The sequence below is a fragment of the Phyllopteryx taeniolatus genome, chromosome 18 (assembly GCF_024500385.1).
Source record: "Phyllopteryx taeniolatus isolate TA_2022b chromosome 18, UOR_Ptae_1.2, whole genome shotgun sequence".
NCBI classification, from domain to species: domain Eukaryota; kingdom Metazoa; phylum Chordata; class Actinopteri; order Syngnathiformes; family Syngnathidae; genus Phyllopteryx; species Phyllopteryx taeniolatus.
The window spans coordinates 14,757,075-14,778,494 of NC_084519.1; the positions used below are offsets into that span (position 1 = coordinate 14,757,075).

Here is a 21,420-nt window from a genome sequence, read left to right on the forward strand (position 1 = left end):
TTTGCAAAATTGGAAATAATAAATAATGAATCACAAAAATACATTGCATAAAACAAGTAATAACAGCAAAGATAGAATCATATTGATACATATTCAATATTAAAGAGAAAAAAATATGTACTTTACAATAATTTAAATCAAAACAAAAATAGTGCATCTCAGAATTCAATAAAATATATACTACATTATGTGTAAAAAATAATTATATTTCTACAATCTAGACTTTTTGCGCTATAGTTATTACATTAAAAACGTAATGAAATAATTTACTTTTGAAACAATTTAAGTTAAATTATTGCTGCTAGACTGGTCACAAAATAATGATAATACTTAAAATGTTTATTATTTTTGAAATAAGCAATACCATAACAGTACCCACACTATTGTTTGCAAGCTTTTTTTGTGCCCCACATTTAAATAAATCCACTAAATTACTTACATTCATCCACTAATTTCACTTTACATAAAAAATTAATTTAAAAAAAAGTTTTCTTCAATCTGCAATATCAACACAGGGCTGACCTTCCACTTGGTTTACTGAGACTGCACCAACGCAGTCATCCACGTGGTGGCGCCGGGGTGCTGTACGTCACATGCTGACAGTGTTTTATTTGGGGTTCACACAGGGGACATAGCAGCCAGTTCAACTGGCAGAGACCTCTTGTCCTTCCCTGAGGTTCATAAATTAGTGAGATGAGATTTACTTTTAATGTCTGCCACCCTCTGCGCCGGTCTTGGCTTCTCGTAAGGCGGAATAATCATTAACAAAGTATACAATGAAAGGTTGGAGTGCTACACTGGAGATTTGCCACAGCTCCTAATTGATTTCACACGCTGAAGTTTAACGAAAGAATGTTGACGGCAGGGTGACAGTATCGATAAAACGATGCTCTGCTGCAGTACTTCTATCCATCAGCGCCCGGATGGCATGCAAGAGCCCACGTGATCACAACAACAGTTTGCTAAGGTGCTAACATAGTAGCAAGGAGGTCATGCTTGCTTGAAATCGTTTCTTGACTCTCCGGTTCAAGTTCACTATAAAACTAAACCACTAAAGAACTACACTTATTGAATGTTCAGATGCACCACAGATTTTGTTTCTTTCTTTGTTTTTGTACCCAAAAATCGCTAGCTCACAGCTAACAGACAATGAATGAAAAAATACCACTGACGAGCTAACAAAAATTAGCATCGAACTTGTGGCATCGCTCAACGTAAGGAATATTGGTAAACCATAAACACACAAATACATGCATAATAACAATACTGTCTGGCATATATTCTTCAAACTGTGAAAAACGAGTCACGATAACAATAGTCGCTCGTGACTTCTACTTTTTGTTACTGCAAGTAAGTTACATCTCATTGCGTGCGCCACACTGCCCCTCAGAGGTCAAGACGTGTACAGCAGTTCCTTTATGTAACCCATTGGTTAATAATACCTGGAAATGGGTCAGTTTTTCTCATACCTGCTGTTGCTGATGAATGTTCTCAATTTGAGTAATATCACTTGATCAAGCCAACATTCCATACTACAAAATAAGTAAATTATGTACGATTATTGCAGAAATCGGATCGGACCGATATCGGCCAAAACTCAAGGCTGCAATATCGGTATCGGATCGCAAGCGAAAGAGTCGGATCGGGACATCTCTAAATATAACAGACCCACGTATCTGTTGTAATAGGATGTTTAATGATAATGTCATGGTTTTTTTTTGTTGTTTTTTTTGGACAAAATCCTACCCAACTGTCATGTTGCTATAAACGAATCAGCGAAAACTCTGCGAGGTTTCTCCTCCGGGAGACAAGGAAGTCTTCAACCGACAGTCAGATATCAGAGTTTGGAGTTCTCTGCTAAGTGGAAGCTGCCAACTGGCTGAGTCATGGCTGCCGCGTCCTCCCTCAGAGGTTCGCTCGCAACTAGCTCGGATGGAAAGACGCAAATGAAAGAAGACTGGCCTTCTTAAAATCAGCGAGTCAGACTCCCCCCTCACCACCCCCGAGACCGGCTCGACTCCCTCAGACAGACGGATGGAGGGAAGTCTGCAGAGTGGCATCGCAACTGTGGAAGGACTGCATTCATCCCGCGAGGCTTCCAGAGCAAGATGGGCGTGACGGACATGAAAGACCCAAGATTTAGCGTGACTCATTCCGGGGGTGTAAAATACACCAGCGTCTCCTCTACTGTTCTCAACCTAAATAAGCGTGTGAGTCATCAGGAGGCTCTTTGAATACAAAGCCCATTTTCTCATCCGGTCCCTCCAAATTCTGTCGCACTCGATCAGGGACCAAACGTGAAACTTGTCAGTAAAGATTTGACAGGATTCCCGAGTCACTAGTCATTTCTTTTTATGGGGAAATGACGGAGAATATCCCGAGGGTGGCTGAGGGGGTGTAAAACGGTGGCAGCTCATGTTTAATTGAAGCAGAAAAGTTAAAGACCTTCAGGCACACTTTTGACTCCAGTGACTCGATGGAGTTATTTTAAGTATAGTCAGGGGCGAAAAAAAGACCAAGACTCAGACTGGACTTTATTCGTTGGCAATTTGTCACTGCCCAGCATGCTTTGGATACCAGGCCTGGACCACATATGATGACCACCGTATCGCCACGGAACGTGAAGGACGGAACATGTCTCCAAGCTTTCCATTTTTATTTTTTTTTTATCTTTGCGTCTTCTTTCCATTCTGTAAGTTTTCGGTCTTTATTCACCAATCAAAACTGTGTCTCGTTCCGCCCTCGTCTACATCTATGTACTTCACGCTTTCAAGCCGCAAGGTACTGTATGCTTGGGATGATCTCTCAGCCATTACACTCATACAGTGGTGCCTTGAGATACAAGTGACCTGACGTACGAGTGTTTCGAGATACGAGCCAGTGTTCTGCCGATATTTTGCTTTGACTTGCGAGCAAACATTTGAGACAAGTGGCAGTGAACTCAACTTGCATCACAACAAGCAGCAGTTTGGCAGATAGTAAACAATTCTACCCCCGCCCCCCCCTAAAAAACAACAATGTTTGAAGCTGTATATAACGTTGCCACAAATTCTGCTAGCTTAATGCTAACACATAATGAGAAATGCCATAGATGAGCTAAATAATAGCATCTATGAGGTGGTCTTATAACACTTTAAGCAATGGATATTTGAAAACAAATGGTGAAAAAAACACATGTAGACAAACAATATTACAATACTAACAGGCATATATTATTTATCCTCTGCAAAAAAATGACTAATATAACTGCAGTTTAATGAGCCACTTAAAATAGTCTTAAAACTTGTATTCGTGTGTGTCTGCATAACTGTATTGTACGGCCCCCGGTGGGAGCTACAGTTAATGAAATCATGATTCACAAATTAATTCTTTACTTTCTATTTAATTCTGTTATTGCTATATGTTTTTATATACAAAAGTATTATCGAGAGCTATTTTCCTTGTTAAAATCAAATTACACCGTTCTTTGGTTTGGGTTTTGGGAGGAGGCTGGAACCGATGAACGGCATTTCCATTCATTTCAATGTGGAAAGACGATTTGCGATACACAAGCGTGGTCACCGAACGACTTAAACGCGTATCTAAGTCACCAGTGTACGTGTAAATTGTATTTTGGCCTGGAACAATGTAACAATTGAGCTGGCCAACTCGTTATCTTTGCAAATTGATTGTAACTTCCTATTACCACGGACGCACGGGGGCGCCAGATCACCTACACTCTTCATCCATTCATCATGTCTCGTTCTCCTCTTGTCTTCGGGGCTGCTCCAGTCTTTCCAAATCAGTCATTCAGTCTGTGGCGCTCGCTCGCGTCCACTCACCCGCCCCCTCACGCACACGCACGAGCCCACGAGGACACGCTGCCGCGGTCAGTGCGGGGCTGCGCGGCGCACTGGCACCGACCCTGCTGGGGGTGGGGGGTCTTTGGGGAAAAAAGAACAAAAACAAAAAAACAAATAAAAAGGAACACTGTCCTCTTTTGGGGGAGGGGCGGGAGGGCGTGGGGGGCTCGGAAAGGAACGAGGAGGAGACACACTGCTGACTTTTTTTTTTTCCCTCTCTCTCACGCGTGGAGGACTAGATGGCAGGGGCTCAGCCAGGAGTCCACGCGCTGCAGCTCAAGCCGGTGTCCGTGCCCGAGAGCCTCAGACGGGGCAACAAATTCATGAAATGGGACGATGTGAGTCACCAGTAGAGATTGTTTTATCCTTATGTTTGTGCATGCGCCGATTTGCTTTATGATTCTTACTGCACAATTCTGTTGACACGGTGTGCTCGTGCAGAGTATTGATGGATGTGACAGTGCGTCGCGCGCGTTCACGCTTTGTTTACACACCATGTAGTATAGTAGGCGCGCGTGCGTGAGTGTGTTATTGAAATGAAACTTGAATTCATTTCCGTCACATCACTTGAATTGACTAATCATCACCACCACCACCACCACCACCACCATCATCATCATCATCCCCTCTTTGTTATCACTGCCTGTGTTAGGCTTCAGACAAATGACCTTGATTAAAATTGATTGCACGCCGCCATCTGAGTGGCCTGTCAAAAGCATCCACAGTGTAGTAGTGGCCCCTTCCAGCAAATAGCCACATCCCGCGCCCGACTGCCTGCCTGCTGCGTCGTGCCCACAGCCAGTAGGCAGCAGCTTATTCCACCTGATGAAATGTCTCTTGTGTTGTACCCAGTCGCCTTGTTGCCATTTTATTTGCATGCTGCCTCTTTGACACCATGGATGCATATATCATTGAACCCTAAATCAACGGCAGCAGTTCAATTGGGCGCTCGTTATTTACTCAACTGCAGCGAGAACCGGGCAGAGACGTGGGACACGTCATAGTCACGCAAGTGTGGTCAAAGAAGACAAGCGCAAGTTCTTACGGGTTAGACCAGTGGTGGTCAACTGGTGGCTCGGGACCCAAAAGTGGGTCACTGATTCATTACGGGTTGGTTGGTCCCAACATGACTTACTGTTCGTGTCGTTGTTTTTCATCCAAATACTGAATTTACTATAATTATGACTTTACAACTGCCTCAGCATAGGTCAGTGATGTATCAATAACCTACGCTGACAGCTACGGTGTAGGCTCCATTACACTTAATAAGTTAATATTCCACCTGTAAACTTGTTAGCTAGCTTGCAGTACAGCAAAACAATGTTCAACTGCTGGAGCAATGTAGATATATAAGGTGTTCTAATCGAAACCTTTTACCTCAAGGAAATGGGAGTCGAAGACAGACATCAAGGGCGTCAACTTCGCTGTGGTGCATTCCAAAAAATGTTTGTGGCGGGCGCCGGGCGGAGGAGTACAGCGATTAAAACCAAAGATTTCCAATTGAGTAGCATTTATTCCACATTGTTGACATTACCGATACAATATGATGATATTTCAGCAGATATTATTGAAACAAAAATGAGTAAAGCATAATTGATACACAATTCAGATTTGATTAGCTCAACATAGTGTACCGTCCTGTACACAGTCACTTTCTTCCCATCTTCGGGTTGCTGCACAGCCATGAGACCGTGCCAATATGTGTGTTTGAATTTTTATGTTTTGAGTTAAATTATTACCAGTTCTCCTTTGGCTTATCTAACACTGTTATTTTGAAGACGTCTTTACCAGCTTTGTGTGCTGCTTCAGATTGCTGCATGGCCGTAAGACCATGCCAACACGTGTTTGCTTTGCTGTATGTTTTATTGCTTATCGGTTCTCATGGTTGGTCTGTCGAAATGGCAAAGTTGTGTTCTTTTTTTAACCAAGACCTCTATGTTTGTGTCCTCTTTTGGGTTGCTGCACGGCCATAAGACAATGCCAGTGTGTAGGTTTTGTTTGACATAGTGTCACTTAATTCATAAAACGTGTTTCAACCCAGTACTTAGGAGTTGTCTTGTGTAGTCGTGTTATTCTTCTTAGCCAAGACCTCCAGCTTTATGTTGTACTTTACTACAGTAAGACCAAGCCAATTCTTGTTGGTGTTTTTTTTCTGATGGTGAGAACACGAACCAAATCACAGTGGACTGAACGGTGCCCACCATGTAAATCGAACCCAAGTAGCAATGTGGTTATCCTAAAGGTCATTAGAGTGTATTTTCCAGAGTGGAAAAAATGAGGTGCTTATTTGTAGGATTGTTTTTGGCTCTGACTCTCATGAATAGTGTGTTTCGAGAAGGCCGTGAGGTGTTTCCCCAAACCCTTAAATGTTTGTGTACTGACCGTTTGTGGCTGCGGGCTTTTCTCCAGAACAAAAATGCCCGCCATGTCCTTTTTGCCTGTGAAAATACAACATCCTGGGAAAGATGAGCGCAGATATCCTCTTTTGTTTAATTTCCAGTGCACTTCTTCCTTCCGCTGTCCTCACCCCTGTGTGGCTTCATGGAAAGAACCCAGAAACAGGCAGACAGACAGACAGAATGCTAAAGTGCCAGGGAGATCCATCAAATTTGGTGCTATTGCGGTTTTTGACAGGAAATTGTACAAGCAGATAATTGCAACTCATCCAATGGGGTCATTTTTGTTCCTGGGTTTCCTATTTACAGTGGTGCCTTGAGATACAAGTGACCGGACTTACGATTTTAGCATCTATGTTGCGGTGTTATAAACCTTTAAGCGGTGAATATTTGAACACAAAGGGTGCAGCAACACAGGTAGATTGACTATAACAGTACTTAGTCATATATTCTTTATCCTCTGCAAAGAATGAGTAATATTAGTCATTATGATTAATATTGAGGAGCTGAGACCGTCTCCATGTACAGTATATCCGTCTCTCTGTCTCTCTGTATACTGCCCCCAGGTGACCAAGACAAGCACACCAGAAGGAGCAGCCAATGAATGAATGCAAAGTGTGACAAAAAGTGTTTAATTCTTTTTAATTCTATTTAATTATATCATTACTGTGTGGTTATAAACTACAATCCTATAGTGTGCTATCTTTCCTCATAAAAAAAACACATTACCACATGTTTTTGTTTTTGGATTATTGGCATTTCCATTCATTTCAATGGGGAACATTTTTTTTCACTATTAACGATGTTCCTGTTTACGCAAAAGAAGGTTTTAGGTTTTTTATACACAATGCATGTTAAACATCATTTTCCTGCATTTTTGTGGTTGCGGGTGAAAGGGGATCGTAACATCCTTTATTTTATTCGTGTCGCCCCCATCTAGCAGCAGTGTGTCTTCGTTTAAGCGAGATTGGAGCACAGGCAGCCATTCAAAAGGAGTCGTTTTAAGGATGAGTGACAGATGTTGGCATGCAGATGATGTTGGGTCACTGTCAACGCATCTTTTTCTTTATATTATAAATAAACTTATGCTCGTGTCGGGCAGTCTACTCTGATGCTGGGTGAATAAAGGATGTCATCAGGTTTGGCGGGAGGTGTAGAAATCCCATTAACGTGGAAGAATATGTCTTTTTCATGCGTAACGCAAATACACCCAGCTGCAATTGTCCCCCTAACACGCCCCAAGGTGATAGCCAATACTCATTTTTTATTTTATTTTATTTTTTCACATTTTTGCCATCTAGTCTCACCTGTTAATGCTCCGTAAAGCTGATGAAAATGTCCTGTAATACTGTACTACACGTCATAGTGGAAACTTACTTTTGTTATAAAGGAAAATAGTCATGTGTAGATGGTTGTGATTACCTTTACATACAAGGTTAGGAGTAGACCTGGCATCTGTAAAGCTGAGGTAGGAAACAACAGGGATTACATTATAAAAGAATATATAGTTTGTTTTGTGTTGTATTTATGTTATGATGTAATATCTGCAAATTATATTTTGTAAAACTTTTTATTTAAAAAAAAATATTTTAATTATATTTCAATTATTTAAAATGCAATAGTTACTATTTTTATGACATTCATACATTATCAAAATATGATATGTATTTTAATTATTTTATTTACAGTATGTTTTACATTTAACATTTTTTATAACTTATTTGTGGAAGAAATGATGAAAAAATTTATTTAAAACTGAAAATATTGTAAACGACAAATAACTACTACTGCCTTTGTAAATAAAGGGCCTTTCACCTAATTAACACTTAACCCATAAAAGACTATCGAGCTAAAAAGTTGCAGTCTTACATGGTAAAAAAAAATGTGTATGTTTATATTTATTGTTATTCATTCATTCATTCATCTCCCGTTCCGCTTCTCCTTACTAGGGTCGCGGGCGTGCTGGAGCCTATCCCAGCTACCTTCGGGCGAGAGGCGGGGCACACCCTGAACTGGTCGCCAGCCAATCGGAGGGGACATATAAACAACCATTCACACTCACATTCACATCTAAGTTATATATAGTATAATTTAAGACCTATTAATTTTTGATTATCATTCATCCATGGATTAAAAAAAAGTATGTTTTTCAAAATATTTGATGAATTAAAAAAAAAAAATCTCATCTCAAATGTATGTTTACAGATGAATCGATCGCTAAATAGATATATTGCTTGAGTAATAAAAATATAACCTGCATAGATGTACAGGAGAGGAAAATCAGTATTGGATGTAAATGTTTGTGCTTGAGAACACATATACAGTACATACTGTAAGTGGCGTACATTCCGCTGCATTGTTGACGACTTTTGTCTCTCGTCTGTTAAGATTGTGCAGTCCTGCGACGCAGCCATTACCATTCCTCCCCGAGTCGCCACAGCTGATAGCGCCTGATCGGCAAGCGGGAGGTTGCCATAGCGCCGTAACTCTGTCATGCCGTTGTCTTATTGCAGTTTGAGCTGGAAAGCTAATGGGATACCGTGTCCTTCGACCCTTTTAATGTCAGAGCCTTTAAAAGCGTGCCCCCCCCCCCCCCCCCCCCCCCCCCCCCCGGCACCAGATGGGGTCTCGCCCAAATAAGAAACATATGCCGGCAATTAGCGTTATCGGCTAATGCCACAATACAGACCTCAGTACAAGATTTTTCCTCCTTTGAACATTTTCCCAGTGAATACGACATTGCCATCGCTGACCTTGAGGACACAGCGTTCAGGTGAATTGTGTGCTGCTGTGTGTCTCTTTTTATAAATGCATCCAATAATATCCAGCATGCCCGAGGGTCAGAACTGTGCATCTTTGGAGTCAACTGTGTTTCAGGAGATGGGAAAAAAAAAATAGAATAACATCAGCAGAGCAAGCCCACGCCTCCATTGGGCCCAAAGCAAAATTTGATTTTGGATACTATACGGTTTCTTAATTGCTCTTGGGGGCCACCTAGTGGTCGTGGGGACTTTTTCGTCCCTGCGTGTTTGATTAGAAATCCCTCTTAACACCTGCAAACATTTCACTTCTCCGCACAGTTGGAAAGTTTGCCACAGCCAATAGGCCGCCGAGTCCCTCCGGTGTCCATCTTTAAGCTCTCACTTAAATGGCCTTCACTGCTAGAGTTATCACCGCAGTGCTGCGAGGTGACAGGATGTCGCCCCAAAGGGTTAGCATGATATTGACTCTTCTGGCTCTTGACTTGTTACAAACGTTTATATAGAGACTAGACACTCGCTTCTTCCTTTTGTATTGAAACTTGTGGGGTTTTGTTTGGTCAAGTGTGAGCCCTGGTGTGCACCAAACAGGTGGACCTAGACTTCTTGGAAGAGGTGGTCTTGGAGTGGTATCTGGTGCGGTTCTGTTCACTTCACCTCAAGTGTGAACAATTGCTTGGACTAGCACAAGGCGGATGCTTAATACTAACTGGTGTGATTTGCTCTGCTCAGTTCCTGGTGAAGTTCTGTTCACTTCAATTCGAGTGACGTTTGTCACTTTTGGTCTGCTTTAAATGATCTCAGGTGTGATTGTTCTTCAAGTGCGGTAATGCTTGTCCTCTTTGGTTCGGTTGGAAATAAACTCTGGTGCGATTGGTCTGCTCTTGTGATTTGTTTTGCGAAATGTGAAACCTGGTCCACAACAAACAAACTGTCCTGTTCCATTTGCAAGTGAATGCAAACATGGTTTCTGTCACGTACGCTAAACGAGTGGGTCCAGGCCTCTTGCGGTGGTCGTGGTCCCCTTGCAGGTCAACGCTTGTGCGATTTGATTCACTGAATGGCACTTCACTTCACTCGAAAGGAACTCTATTGTGATTGCTCTGGTTCATTTGGTCCAGTGAATGCTATCACGTAAACCCTGGTGCCCAACAAATAAGTGAAGCCAGAATTCTTCAGCAACTGGTCTCTCAAGTGAGCACTGGTCCGGCTTGATTAAATTCGGCTGAAACGTAAGCTGTTCTCAAATGCCCGTGTTCTCAGTCTCTGAAACAACCTTGTCCTGTAATCAGTTCAACAATTGTCTTTTTCTGTTAAAAACAGTCCGCCGTAAACCACTTAAGTAGTTGCAAGTAGAATTCTCACATCTTTTGGTTGTCTTTTCTTCTAGGACTCCACCACTGTGAGCCCCGTGACGGTAACCGTCGACCCCAAAGGCTACTTCCTGTACTGGACGGACCAGAACAAGGTGAGTCTCTCGATGGATATATTTCTAATTCTGCAATCTAGTGTCTGACTTGTTTTTTTCCCCCCTTGCACTTGGGGTACAAGTGAACTAAAGTACAAACACATTATACAATCATAGTCATAATACCCAAAGCAGTAAATCTACAGTACTCGTGAAAGGTTGCCAGTTAAAGCATTAACACCTGATTCCTGAGGGAGATAAAGGGCTTATTGTAAAATAGAACAAAGCTCTGATATGTTCTTATATTAAAATCAAATATTTGATTCAGCCACTTAACCCAACCCCCGTGAGATGTGAGATGATGTTCGTCTTGTCCATTGCTCCTCTCAAAGTCTCTGAACCCACTCCGTATTGTTCGCACAGTTTGTACACTCAGCGCCAAAGAGCAGGATGGACTCACCGTGCGATTGCCCTTTGTATTTGTGTGTGTGTATGTGTGCCACGCTATTAAATAGCCTCCCTTGATTTTATGTTGGCCCGCATGAGAGCATCTTGAGATGTGCGCGGGACTGCTGACGCGACTTAACCACCCCTGAGCCCTAATTAGCATTAGCGTCCCGCGCGAAGGTAGTCGAGGGTAGTCGTTGGCGGTTCACTTTGGATGTAGACCGTGACGAGAGAACAACCTTCATCAAACACCACCCGAGGAGCTTTACACACTGTTTACACATGCTACATGCGCTAAAGGTCACTTGTATTGTCCCCAACATTCTGTACATGCACAAAAAGATGCATTGCTCAAGGGAACATCAACTGTGCTAAAGACCAGACATTTCATTTTGGAAATAGTCCAATTTGCATTTTTTTTGTGCTGTATGAGTTGTACGATTCCACCTTTTTTTAATTCAGTGTGTCTTTTTTCAGAAACGACTTTCATTGGGCTTGTTATTTGCTGACATGGCCTAAAACTGTTGTGCGTACACAGTGCTGAATTATGCCTGTTTCAAACCAGATTGCAGTTCGCCGAACGGCACAGTTGATGATCAGACAAATTCTGGCGCGTCTGATAAAGACGCTACAAATTAGCATTTCAGAGTCGTACGATAATCAAGAGTAACCCTACTTCACAACTGTTAGCTTCCAGCTTTTTTTTTTTTAATTTTTTTTTTTCCTGATCGGACAGTGGAAAAACGTTTGGGGGTTATGCAGTAGCGCCCCCTGTTTTCTTTGGCATGCTTTTGACCGGCACATTTAAAAAAAAATGTCATTGCCCAAAATAGTTTCGTTCATTAGTGCGTTGTTCGTGTTGTGAAAATGTTCCATTTAACTTTTATGATTGTAAAGAGGCTGCAAGATTTGTTTTCAGTCTGTAACAATTATATCACTAATGCTTCCCTTGTGTCGTTGTGTGTGGTCTCCTCTTCACTCTCTATAGACTCTGACACTGGTCCTAAAACTGGTAATACTGGTACCAAGCGCAGCCCCAGCGAAGCTCTATTAGGACCTGCGCTACTGTATATCCGCCGTGCGGTTCCGCGAACGTCAGCTAGTGTTTATAAAGCCGTCGTGTGTACTCGCCGCACATCTGTTGAGCAGGCCATCGTAAACAAGGAGCAAGGCTGCCTGCGTCCAGTTGTTATGTGCCCGTCAGGGGGGACAGGCTGCAGAGTAAAAGCATTCCTGGGATTCCTTCAGGAACCTCAGCCCAACTGGAGTCAACTCGCCAGTAAACTGCGGTCTACACATTTGATTTACTGACTACGTGTGCCGATATTGTCTGCGCTGATGTTTACTATAGATCAAATGTAACACTTCCTCAGTGGAATAGTCGTAATTAGGATGTTTCCATTCACTATTTTCTGTTCTCGAGACGTATGTTTACCTGCTTTTAAACTGCAACCTACAACTACAATCGTAAACATTGTAACGGTACATGTTCAGGGATTTCGGTTTATAACGGATTTACATTTATATGGCGATACGCAAATGAGAATGCACTTCTGTGCTTCTTTCTCGATCAGTATCAATAACCTATACGAAGGCAGTGCTAAAGTCAGAATTACAGTAAATATGTGTATGAAAAACATTGAATGAATGAATGGAAAAACAGTACGGTGTCTTGTTGTGCCACATGAGCATGTAAATCTTCATTGTGCGCCGTTCATAACCTCGAAACCTCGTATGTTATTACACGTCAACCGAGGATTGTATACTTGTATCTTGAATTTTGTGGTATGGAATATAGAAAATAAGGGACAGGGCGTTTGACTGCCTAATGCTCACACATCTATTTTCATAAACAAGCTCGGCTTTAGACTTGGCGAAGGAAAAAAAGAAAAATAGATATTGGTGGTGCAAATTCAACTTCTGCCCCTCAAGTCATATCATTTTCTTTTTGACTCTTTCAAAAAATATGCTGTTTGAATATGGTCTGGAGTCTTTATCTTACCTCACGGGCAGGGGCAATCAAAGCATTAACTCCGCTGCTTTCTGCTTTTTCTTTGGGCTTTTTGCGACTCTCACAGTATTCCAGAAGAAGGGGCAGCCTTGACAAGGGTTGTTAAGAGAAGACAAAAGGGAATATACACGGGAATTGACACAAAGTGAGCTCTACCAAAGTTAAGCTCCACTGCTTTGTCGGTTTTATGTATACTTGACCGTGTAACACTTCTTTTTATATTGATTAAACTCTGTGCAAATCAAGCATATTTTATTAATATTGACAACTGTTAACTTATTTTCACACTTGTATGACAGTGAAGAATGTTATAATGTTGCGTAAAACACCGCTAGTACTGTAAATAAAGGTTTTATGACAGATTGTGTTTGACCTCAGAGCTAAAGAAATGCTGCACTAACAGAAGTGAACTTTGTTTGGTTGCGTGTCGGTAGATTGTGCCGGTGTACCTAATGAAGTATCCAGAGAGTGTAGACGTTGTTAACGCATACCAGCACCCACACATTCCACCAGTGTTGGACTACGAACAGGTGCTTCTTTAGAAGTTTAAAAATAATTGTGGCTGCTGTCATTACCGAACGACTGCGTAAAATTAAGTCCTTTTTGCTTTGGTTGCCATGCGACCGCTCTCACGCCACCTTTTCAAATGTCACATTCTCTTTGGGCTGCTGCTCGTCTCCCGGAGAACACCGCTCGTTCCGAGAGCGGTATCATTGGAAAGTGTGTCTGTGCTTTGTTCCCCCTGAGCGAGCAAACAAAAGGTTAAAAAGCCTCTCAAGCGAGGTAACCCTGTGCCAGCATTGCCAATTTCCCCGAATAAGCGCTCAAGGTATTGGGTATGAGTGATGTACACAGGTGACGGGCAGTCAGACTACCTCCGTTCCACGCTGTCTATCTGCGGTCCCTGCAGAATTCGCTCGTGTGTTCCCCCGAGCGGAGCAATTTTCCTTGATTACCGAGCTTGTTGCCCATCCTTCTCCGTCAGCGCAATGGGAGAAGAGAGACGCAACGGCATAAATCCACAGCCAATCGAAAGGAAAGTGAGTTGTGACCTCGACCGAGTTATAGCCTGGTACACTGTGGCCCTTTTTCATCATTTGCGCCAGAGAGGGAGTCTGAGAGACTGAAAATAGTGATGGAAAAGTCACAAGTTCACATTTTAGGCCACGTTTTCACCAAGCAACACACTTGAGTTCCGCTTAGTCTGCAAATCATTTATGTTTCCATTCTAAAAAGGCATGAATAGTACTAAAAAAGACTTCCCTTGATAAAGCTAGCACCAGAAGGACCCGGAGGCGTGTCCTAGTTCTGGTTGGACATGCCTTTGAGGCATCTCTGAGATAGAAGCCCGAACAACCTCAACTGGCTCTTACTGATTTTCAGCCTTCGGTGGAGGCATATTTAGACCCAGAGTCCAAGTCTTTGAAGTCCTGGTTGTCCTTGATCTGAATATTAACCAGTGACAATAGAATGGACTGCTCTGCCACCAAGTCCCTGAGGAAATTCCTTAGTTTCCGGTGGTTTGATTTTGTCTGCTTCTCAACGACACCCAAACAGGGCAAGAGTCTTCTTGAACAGCAATTTAAAAGAATGATCCAACCTGGGGAGGGGGACAAAAACTGGACTCCATTGGTACCATGTCCCTGAGGAAATAAACACCTCCTGTCACACTATGGCCATGTAACTCCATAGAACAATCTGACTTGTTGATGCCTTTCCACTAAGGCGCCTGAAGGGTAGTTGCCACCTAGAGCGTGTCCACAGAACCCCTGGATAAGACGGCAATTGTCAAGGAAGGTTGGTGACCTGACCTCCATTGGGAAGTTAGTTACATCCAAAGTTGTAGGTCTTTACAGTTCTGGTACTGACAATGAAGTTCCTGAGGAAGATCTTTTGGTACCAATCGAATGACTTTGTGAGTCTGGGGCAACGTTTGTATCTTCCCTCGCGACAAAACAGACACGACATGACCTCTGTTAGTGTACCAACCTCAGTGGTAGGGGACCAAAAGGGTGGAGCCTGACTGGTCGGGAAACAGAAACCAGAACTACTGAACCAAACTGAACCATACCACTTAATGGTGACATGACTTTTGAGATTTGTGCTAAATCCTATATTTTTATGGACCCTTTGTAGGGGTGTGACAGTCTGTCAGAAGCTCTTTACAGCTGCAGTTATTGTAAGTCACTGCGCTGTGTGTTGTCAGCTAAGGTTAATCCTTCCTAGTAGGGCAACATACCTCAGGTAGGAAACATTCAGAAATTAATGTTCAGACATTCATTTCAGCTTTATGCCTTGCAACCGCGTGGCCAGTCACTTATTGATATTGACCTTATATGTCTGGGGACTGTAACTTTTTATGTAGGTTGTTTATTGGCTGGCTACTTAAATGTTATGATACCAAGGCCAGTGTTCTGACGAAGACTGCTTAGATTTTCTAGCCGCTTTCATCAGGCAGCTTGTGCGCCCTGTAATGGTACGAAACTAGAGAGTATAAATTGTTGACCTGACGCATTGTTAAGTAGATGTGTCAAGCGAGTCCCAAGCAGATAAACAGGAACTGCCTCTTTGCCAAAAAATCCAGGGGATTAGCAGCTCTTGGCTGACTTCAGAGGGCCTTGTTTGCGCTTGACTCGCCCGTCTTTAACTGAATTTCGATTAGGACTTTTTCTGCTTTTGACTGCTGCGCTTCTCCTCTCCCGGTAAACAACTACAAACGCTTAAGCAGGCGAGCACAGTCAAACATGAAAAAGTAACGTTGGAGAAAAGGAGGAGAAACATGGCTCGGTTGTTTCCTCTCTCAAACGAGTAGTAGCTTCCCATTCAAAGTCAATTCTAAAAACTCTTGGCACCACTTAACATTAAAAGAGACACTGCAGTCCCGCGTCCTAATGCTTGGGTAAGGGCAGTCACTGGTCCGAAGAGCCTCTGGATGGGCGAACAATGCTGGAATCCCACTTCTGACACCAACTGTTTTGGCAAATCTTTTTCTGACAGAATAAGTAAGGAAGCAATCTTGTCTTTGTGGGGTTTTATTACAAAAAAGAAAGAAAAGTCTTTGCAAAGAGAGGAAAGGATACACGTCTTACGAGTTGTCACCCCTTACTGAAGCCCAGACCAAAAATAACAACTTTGTTATATCAAAGTGAGAGAGACAGAGAAGGAAAGCAAACAATTATCTATGTCCAGCTGCACTAGTAGTCACAACATTTGTACAGGAAGAACTAAAAAGTCACTTTTACAGAATATGTAAAAGGTTAAGTTTAACAAAGTTCTCACATTAGACTCCGTCATGCGTAATCATTTACTCAACTACTTTATCGTGGGAATATGATTACAGACAATGATTCCAATGGAAAAAATATCGTAATCCATGTGGAGTGCTCAGTGTGATCGGCCGGTTCTAAAGTCCTGACTCAGTGTCTCATTGTCTCGTGGGCACAGGTATTTATAACACAGATGCTGGCCCATTTCTGGGCCTCTTATTAAAGTAAAGATGATCTGCGTTGTGTTGATTCGTGTCGTCAAAGCGGGCAATTTAGTAATGTGTTGCAATGTACCGCAGCAAATCTAGAATGTTTTTTTTTCTTTCTCAAAATGTCTCCGGGAACTTGGAAAACTTGAAATTCGACTCGCATATAACAGAAAATGCAAGAAAATACAATTCCAGAAGCAAGAACCTTGACGAAATCCAAGTCAATAGCCCCTTTCTCGTTAGTAATAGTTTCTAAACAATTGATGTACCACAGACGGTACGGTCGAGCCCAGCATTTATTCTCCTGTGATTTTCACACGGAACCCACAGAAGCGGGATATTGACGACTCAGAATTTCCCACTGTGATAATCAGCTGCGTGACGATGTCAAAGCCATCATCTGATGGAAAGAGCAGCAATTGCTTTCGTTAGAAAAGGGGGGCAGGAGAAGTGAATGACTTTCAGGTATTAAACATCAAAGAATTTCGATACAGGAAATTCAACCCACCACCGATAAGCCAAAGAGGAAAAGCATAATTATGAAGCTAGAACTAAAGACAGGACCTCAGTGCTTCAAGATTTAATACCTGCTTTCACCCTGGTCATCCGAGCAGGGGTTTTCCCAGCTCACTGCTTCCCTTTGCACACTCTACGCAAACTTAATCCTAAAATGAACCCAAAAGGTTTTGCAATTGACGTCACAGTCGAGTGTGCTGCAAAAAGACGTCAACCAATGTGCGGAGCCATCAGGGTTTGAGCTGCGGCCGGTACTTTTTCAGGGCCAGTCCCCAAGCAGGATATGGCACTTATTCCTCTTTCACTATGCGTTCGTCCCAGGATCCTGCGGTGGGAAGAAGCTCTGACGGGGCCGCAAGTTCCCGCTGTGAAAATAACCACCTTTTAGCTCCTCTCAGTGGCCCGCGCTTGTCGGGAATGGGCTTCGCTCTCCAGGAAATCTTGATTGACTCCCTGTGATACTTTTTCATTATTAGCTTCACTTGCCCGGACAACTTGTCATTTGTTTTGTATTATTACCACCTCCAGTAAGCACGAGTGAGAGGTATTATTTTGAATGCAATTAGGGAATTGGTAACTTAGCGAGCTCGCTCGGTAGTTAGTCAATTAGTATTTTTGTCAGTTTGTTAGTTAGCTAGTAAGGTAGCAAGGTTGTTAGGTCTTTGGTAGGTTTGTGAGTTAGTTTGATAGCTAGCAAGGTAGCTAGACAATTAGGTTGTTAGTAAGTTTGTCAGTTCGTTAGTTAGCTGGTGAGGTAGCTCGGTCGGTAAATTGTTAATCTTGTTAGTTAGCTAGTAAGATAGTTATTTCATTAATACTGTATATTATTTACAGTAATTCATTAGCCTTGCAAGGTAGCTTGGCAGTTAGCATATTTTTCATAATCCCAAATGGTACAGTCCTGTCTTGATGGGTACTTATGTTTTGCTTTAATGAAAACATTTTGGGTGCCTTGTCGTTGCAGGTGACTTGAAACAAAAGCAACATTTTGAAAGTTTGAACCTTTACCCAGACTTCTAAATTGCCCGCAGGTGTGAATGTGAGTGCGAATGGTTGTTTGTTTATATGTGCCCTGCGATTGGCTGGCGACCAGTTCAGGGTGTGCCCCGCCTCTCGCCCGAAGATAGATGGGATAGGCTCCAGCACGCCTGCGACCCTAGTGAGGCTAAGCGGTAAAGAAAATGGATGGATGGATGAACCTTTACCCTCGTGCCCGGAGTTCAATACCTGCTCATCGACCTTCCAGGCAGCTCGGTGTGGTGAATAGATTTGTGCCGCTGTTGCCGTAACTCACTTTTGCACAGGTGCTGACTCAGTTGCTCTGGTGTCGTCTTGTTCATGTTTCGGTGAAACATATTTTTTCCACAAAAGTCCAATTTATGATTTTAATAATGTTTCCCCCATTTTCTTGTCGGGGGGAAAAAAAGCAAACGTGAACCAACTTTCACAGAAATAAATATATAGAAGCACTTAGTTTTTTGTTGGTTTGTTCGCGAAGTAGTTAATTAATTGGCCGGTTTGTTAGAAAAGTTGCAAGGTTACCAACGCAAAGCTAGAAAGTTAGTTAATAAGTTGTTTGTTAGCTAGGTAGTGAGGAAATTTGCTGGTAATTTGGTTTGTTAGCAAGGCACCAAGGTAGTTAGGTAATTAGTGTATTAGTCAGTTTTTTTTTTATCAGTTGGTTGGTTAATTAGCTAAGTAGCAAGGCAGCTAAGTAGTTAGTTGTCAGTTACTTAGTGGGAATAGAATTGGCTAGTTGATAATAACTTTTTTATTATTATTTATTTTACCAAAAAAACTTGGATTAATTGATCAAATGGATTCCTCGCCCTGCCCAAGTGTCTGATGAGGACCGACTGCATTAAGCCTTCCATTTGCCTTATCCCCTTTCCATCCGCTCCTAATTACCACCCGTGCCTGTGTGCAGATCTCTGAGAACTGTTTATTTTCGCAGGTCTGAAGGGATGCGTTAAATCCCTTCGTGGTGGATTTGCTCTATTACTTTTAATCACGACAAATCCAACGTCGACATTTACACAGCACTCATACTCTTAAACTGACATTTAAAACTGGTTGCCATGACAGTCCACTTTGTGACTTTTTGGGGGGGGGGAGATGCAACAAAGTAGTTTGCCAGCCAGTTGCCGGCTTCCCTCGGGGAGCCCTTTCAAATGAAAGCGTCTGTTTGAAGTTTGACAGGACATGTAGTTGGCTAAGCACAAAACAGATGACATTTTGCTATCTTCTCTCATTGTCTCAAGAATGTAAACAGGAAGAAGGTTTAGTGTATGCGCTAGTAAGGAAAACTATGACAGTTTGGTAGTTGGTTGGTTGGTAGGTATGTTGGCTTGTTAGCTAAGTAGTGAGGTAGCTCGGGAGTAAATTGGCTGGTTTGTTCATCCATTCGTTAGTTTGTTCGTGTGTAAACGTACAGTAAGTGTGTAATAAGTGTATTAGTTGGTTGATTTGTTGGTTTGTTAGTTAAGTAACCAGGTAGGTACACAGGTAGTTAGATTTCTTATTTTTTGTTAGCTGACCAGTGAGGAAGCTAAGTAGTTGGTTAATATATTGTTTGGTGGTTTAGCTAGGCAGTTAAATAGTTGGTTTGGTGGTTGGTTGCCTCGCTTTTCGCGCCAGACTTTGCTCCAAACTGTATTTCTTGATTTGGTTTAAATTCCATGATGTTCTATGTACTATGTTCACACTTGACAGAGAAACCATACCATGTGGGACACAATGAGATAACATTTGATTAAAGCAGACCAAGGGAGAACAGAACTGTCGCTGTGTGCTACCCGCTGTTCTGACTCATTCATTATTTCACCTATAAAATGAAGGCCCATTCATGAACAAACGCTACGTCGTTTTAGGCAATTAGTACATTAATTGCATTGAGCAATTTGTCAGATGTAATTAAAAGTCATTTGTTTGGCTTTAGCTGCATAACCTGGTTAAAAGGAGAGGGGGAAACGGGTTTGCAAGTGATTAATTGTTATCCCATTTTTTATTTAATGTAGAATTTGTTGTAATTCATGAATCATTAACCCGTGCTCCTACATCTCCCTTTAACCTGCCAAATGTGGAAAAAGAAAAATGAAAAAATTGTGTGTTTTGTATGCATGTAATGTCACTTTAGTCATTTGCGACCTGCCAAGTATTGCATTGCACACCCTTGGTAATGTTCTGTGTTTTTCTAAGACCGATGGCTTCAACCAGACACAGAAGACCATAGCTGATCTATATAACAAAATACAGAACCCCAAAAAAATATTCCAAAACAAAAATATAGGATAATAAAACAATACATTTTCTGTAGAGGTTTCGTGTGAAAGCTGAAAAGCTGGTATTGACCTGAAATGCTTTAATTTAAATGTTCAAATGTTGATCTAGAATGTGAGACAAAATTAAAAACATGGCGTATAATGTATACAAAATATGAGAATAGTTTAAATCAGTTGAGGATGTGGGAGAATGAGGTCAATATATAAAAGGAATGTTGTCGTTTAAAATATGGAATACAGAAAAAGAAAAATGTGGAATAATTAAAAATTATAATTTTTTCGATGTGAAAAATAGGTTTCTGACATGTCACAAATGAGCTGAACATGTTGACCTTAGAATGGTTGAAATTGGTTGAGAAATGTTTTTATAAGCACAAGAAAATGGGGAGAATAACAATACATTTTGAGAATTACGGTGCAGAATAACACACAAATAAATGACAACCGAACCTGAAGGGTTGAATTTCCAGAAATATTGAAAATTAAGGGTTAGTTTTCAAGCGTTATCGGTTAAATCGGGACATTTCAGGCAGTTAAAAAAAACAGCCATTAATGCATTTACTCCATCTTTCTAGCATTTACTGCAGTCTTCGATAAATGTTCAATTAATTTATAGCTGCAGCAATACGGGCTTAGTGGCCAACGGCTTCCACCTCTAGGCCCGTTTCTTCGCCAGGCAATTAGCAAGGGTCCTTTTTTGCTTTCCAACAATTTCCTATTGCTTCCTGCCTGACGTCAACGAAAGAGCGGTGGCCGCTCGAGTGGGCGAAAGTAGATAAAGGTCTTTAATTCCATAATGGCGGGAGGAGACGACGGATGTTGAGTGGTGAGTGGGATAGTAAGTAGGCATAATAACCCAGAGCCCAGTTTTTCTTTTCCCCAATGAAAGACCTTGTTAATCAATTACAAGCATGTTAAAGGGGAATGGATAGTTTGTGTACACTCGCTTCAACTCAGAACCCTTATCTCCTTCCTGAGGCCAAAATATTACAGTAGGTACACCATTCAGCGTGAGTTCCAAACATTACAAACGTCACTTTTTTTTCCTGATTTTATTTCCGCCAAGCAGTCACACTTCCACTGTCACCCTTTCTCTTGTTTGTCTCCCTGGCCCGTTTCCACTTCGCGGACCAAGTGTGTCACAAATGTGGGTCAGTCGCGCATGTCCCCCGCCTTCCCTTTGCTAAACTCAATTGAATTTCAGCGGGGGCCGATAAGGATGTATCGAATTCAAGCGGCTGCAAACGTGCTGGTGAGTTAAACGAGAGAGGTTCGAGCCAAATTT

General features: G+C 42.0%; 1 protein-coding gene across 2 annotated transcripts in view; it reads left to right on the plus strand.

Annotated features, from left to right (window-relative positions):
* The first annotated feature begins 3,799 nt into the window (after window positions 1–3,799).
* Window positions 3,800–21,420, plus strand: part of plcb1l (phospholipase C beta 1-like) — a 78,903-nt gene continuing 61,282 nt past the window's right edge. Inside the window, exons 1-2 of one of the 2 annotated variants that reach the window (XR_009785435.1) lie at window positions 3,800–4,180; window positions 10,388–10,465. Coding sequence is in view for 1 of the 2 variants with exons in the window: in XM_061753936.1 (XP_061609920.1) it covers window positions 4,082–4,180; window positions 10,388–10,465 (177 nt within the window). In the remaining variant the exon portion in view is untranslated. The remainder of the gene's footprint in view (window positions 4,181–10,387; window positions 10,466–21,420) is intronic. The other variant, XM_061753936.1, reaches the window with a different exon arrangement.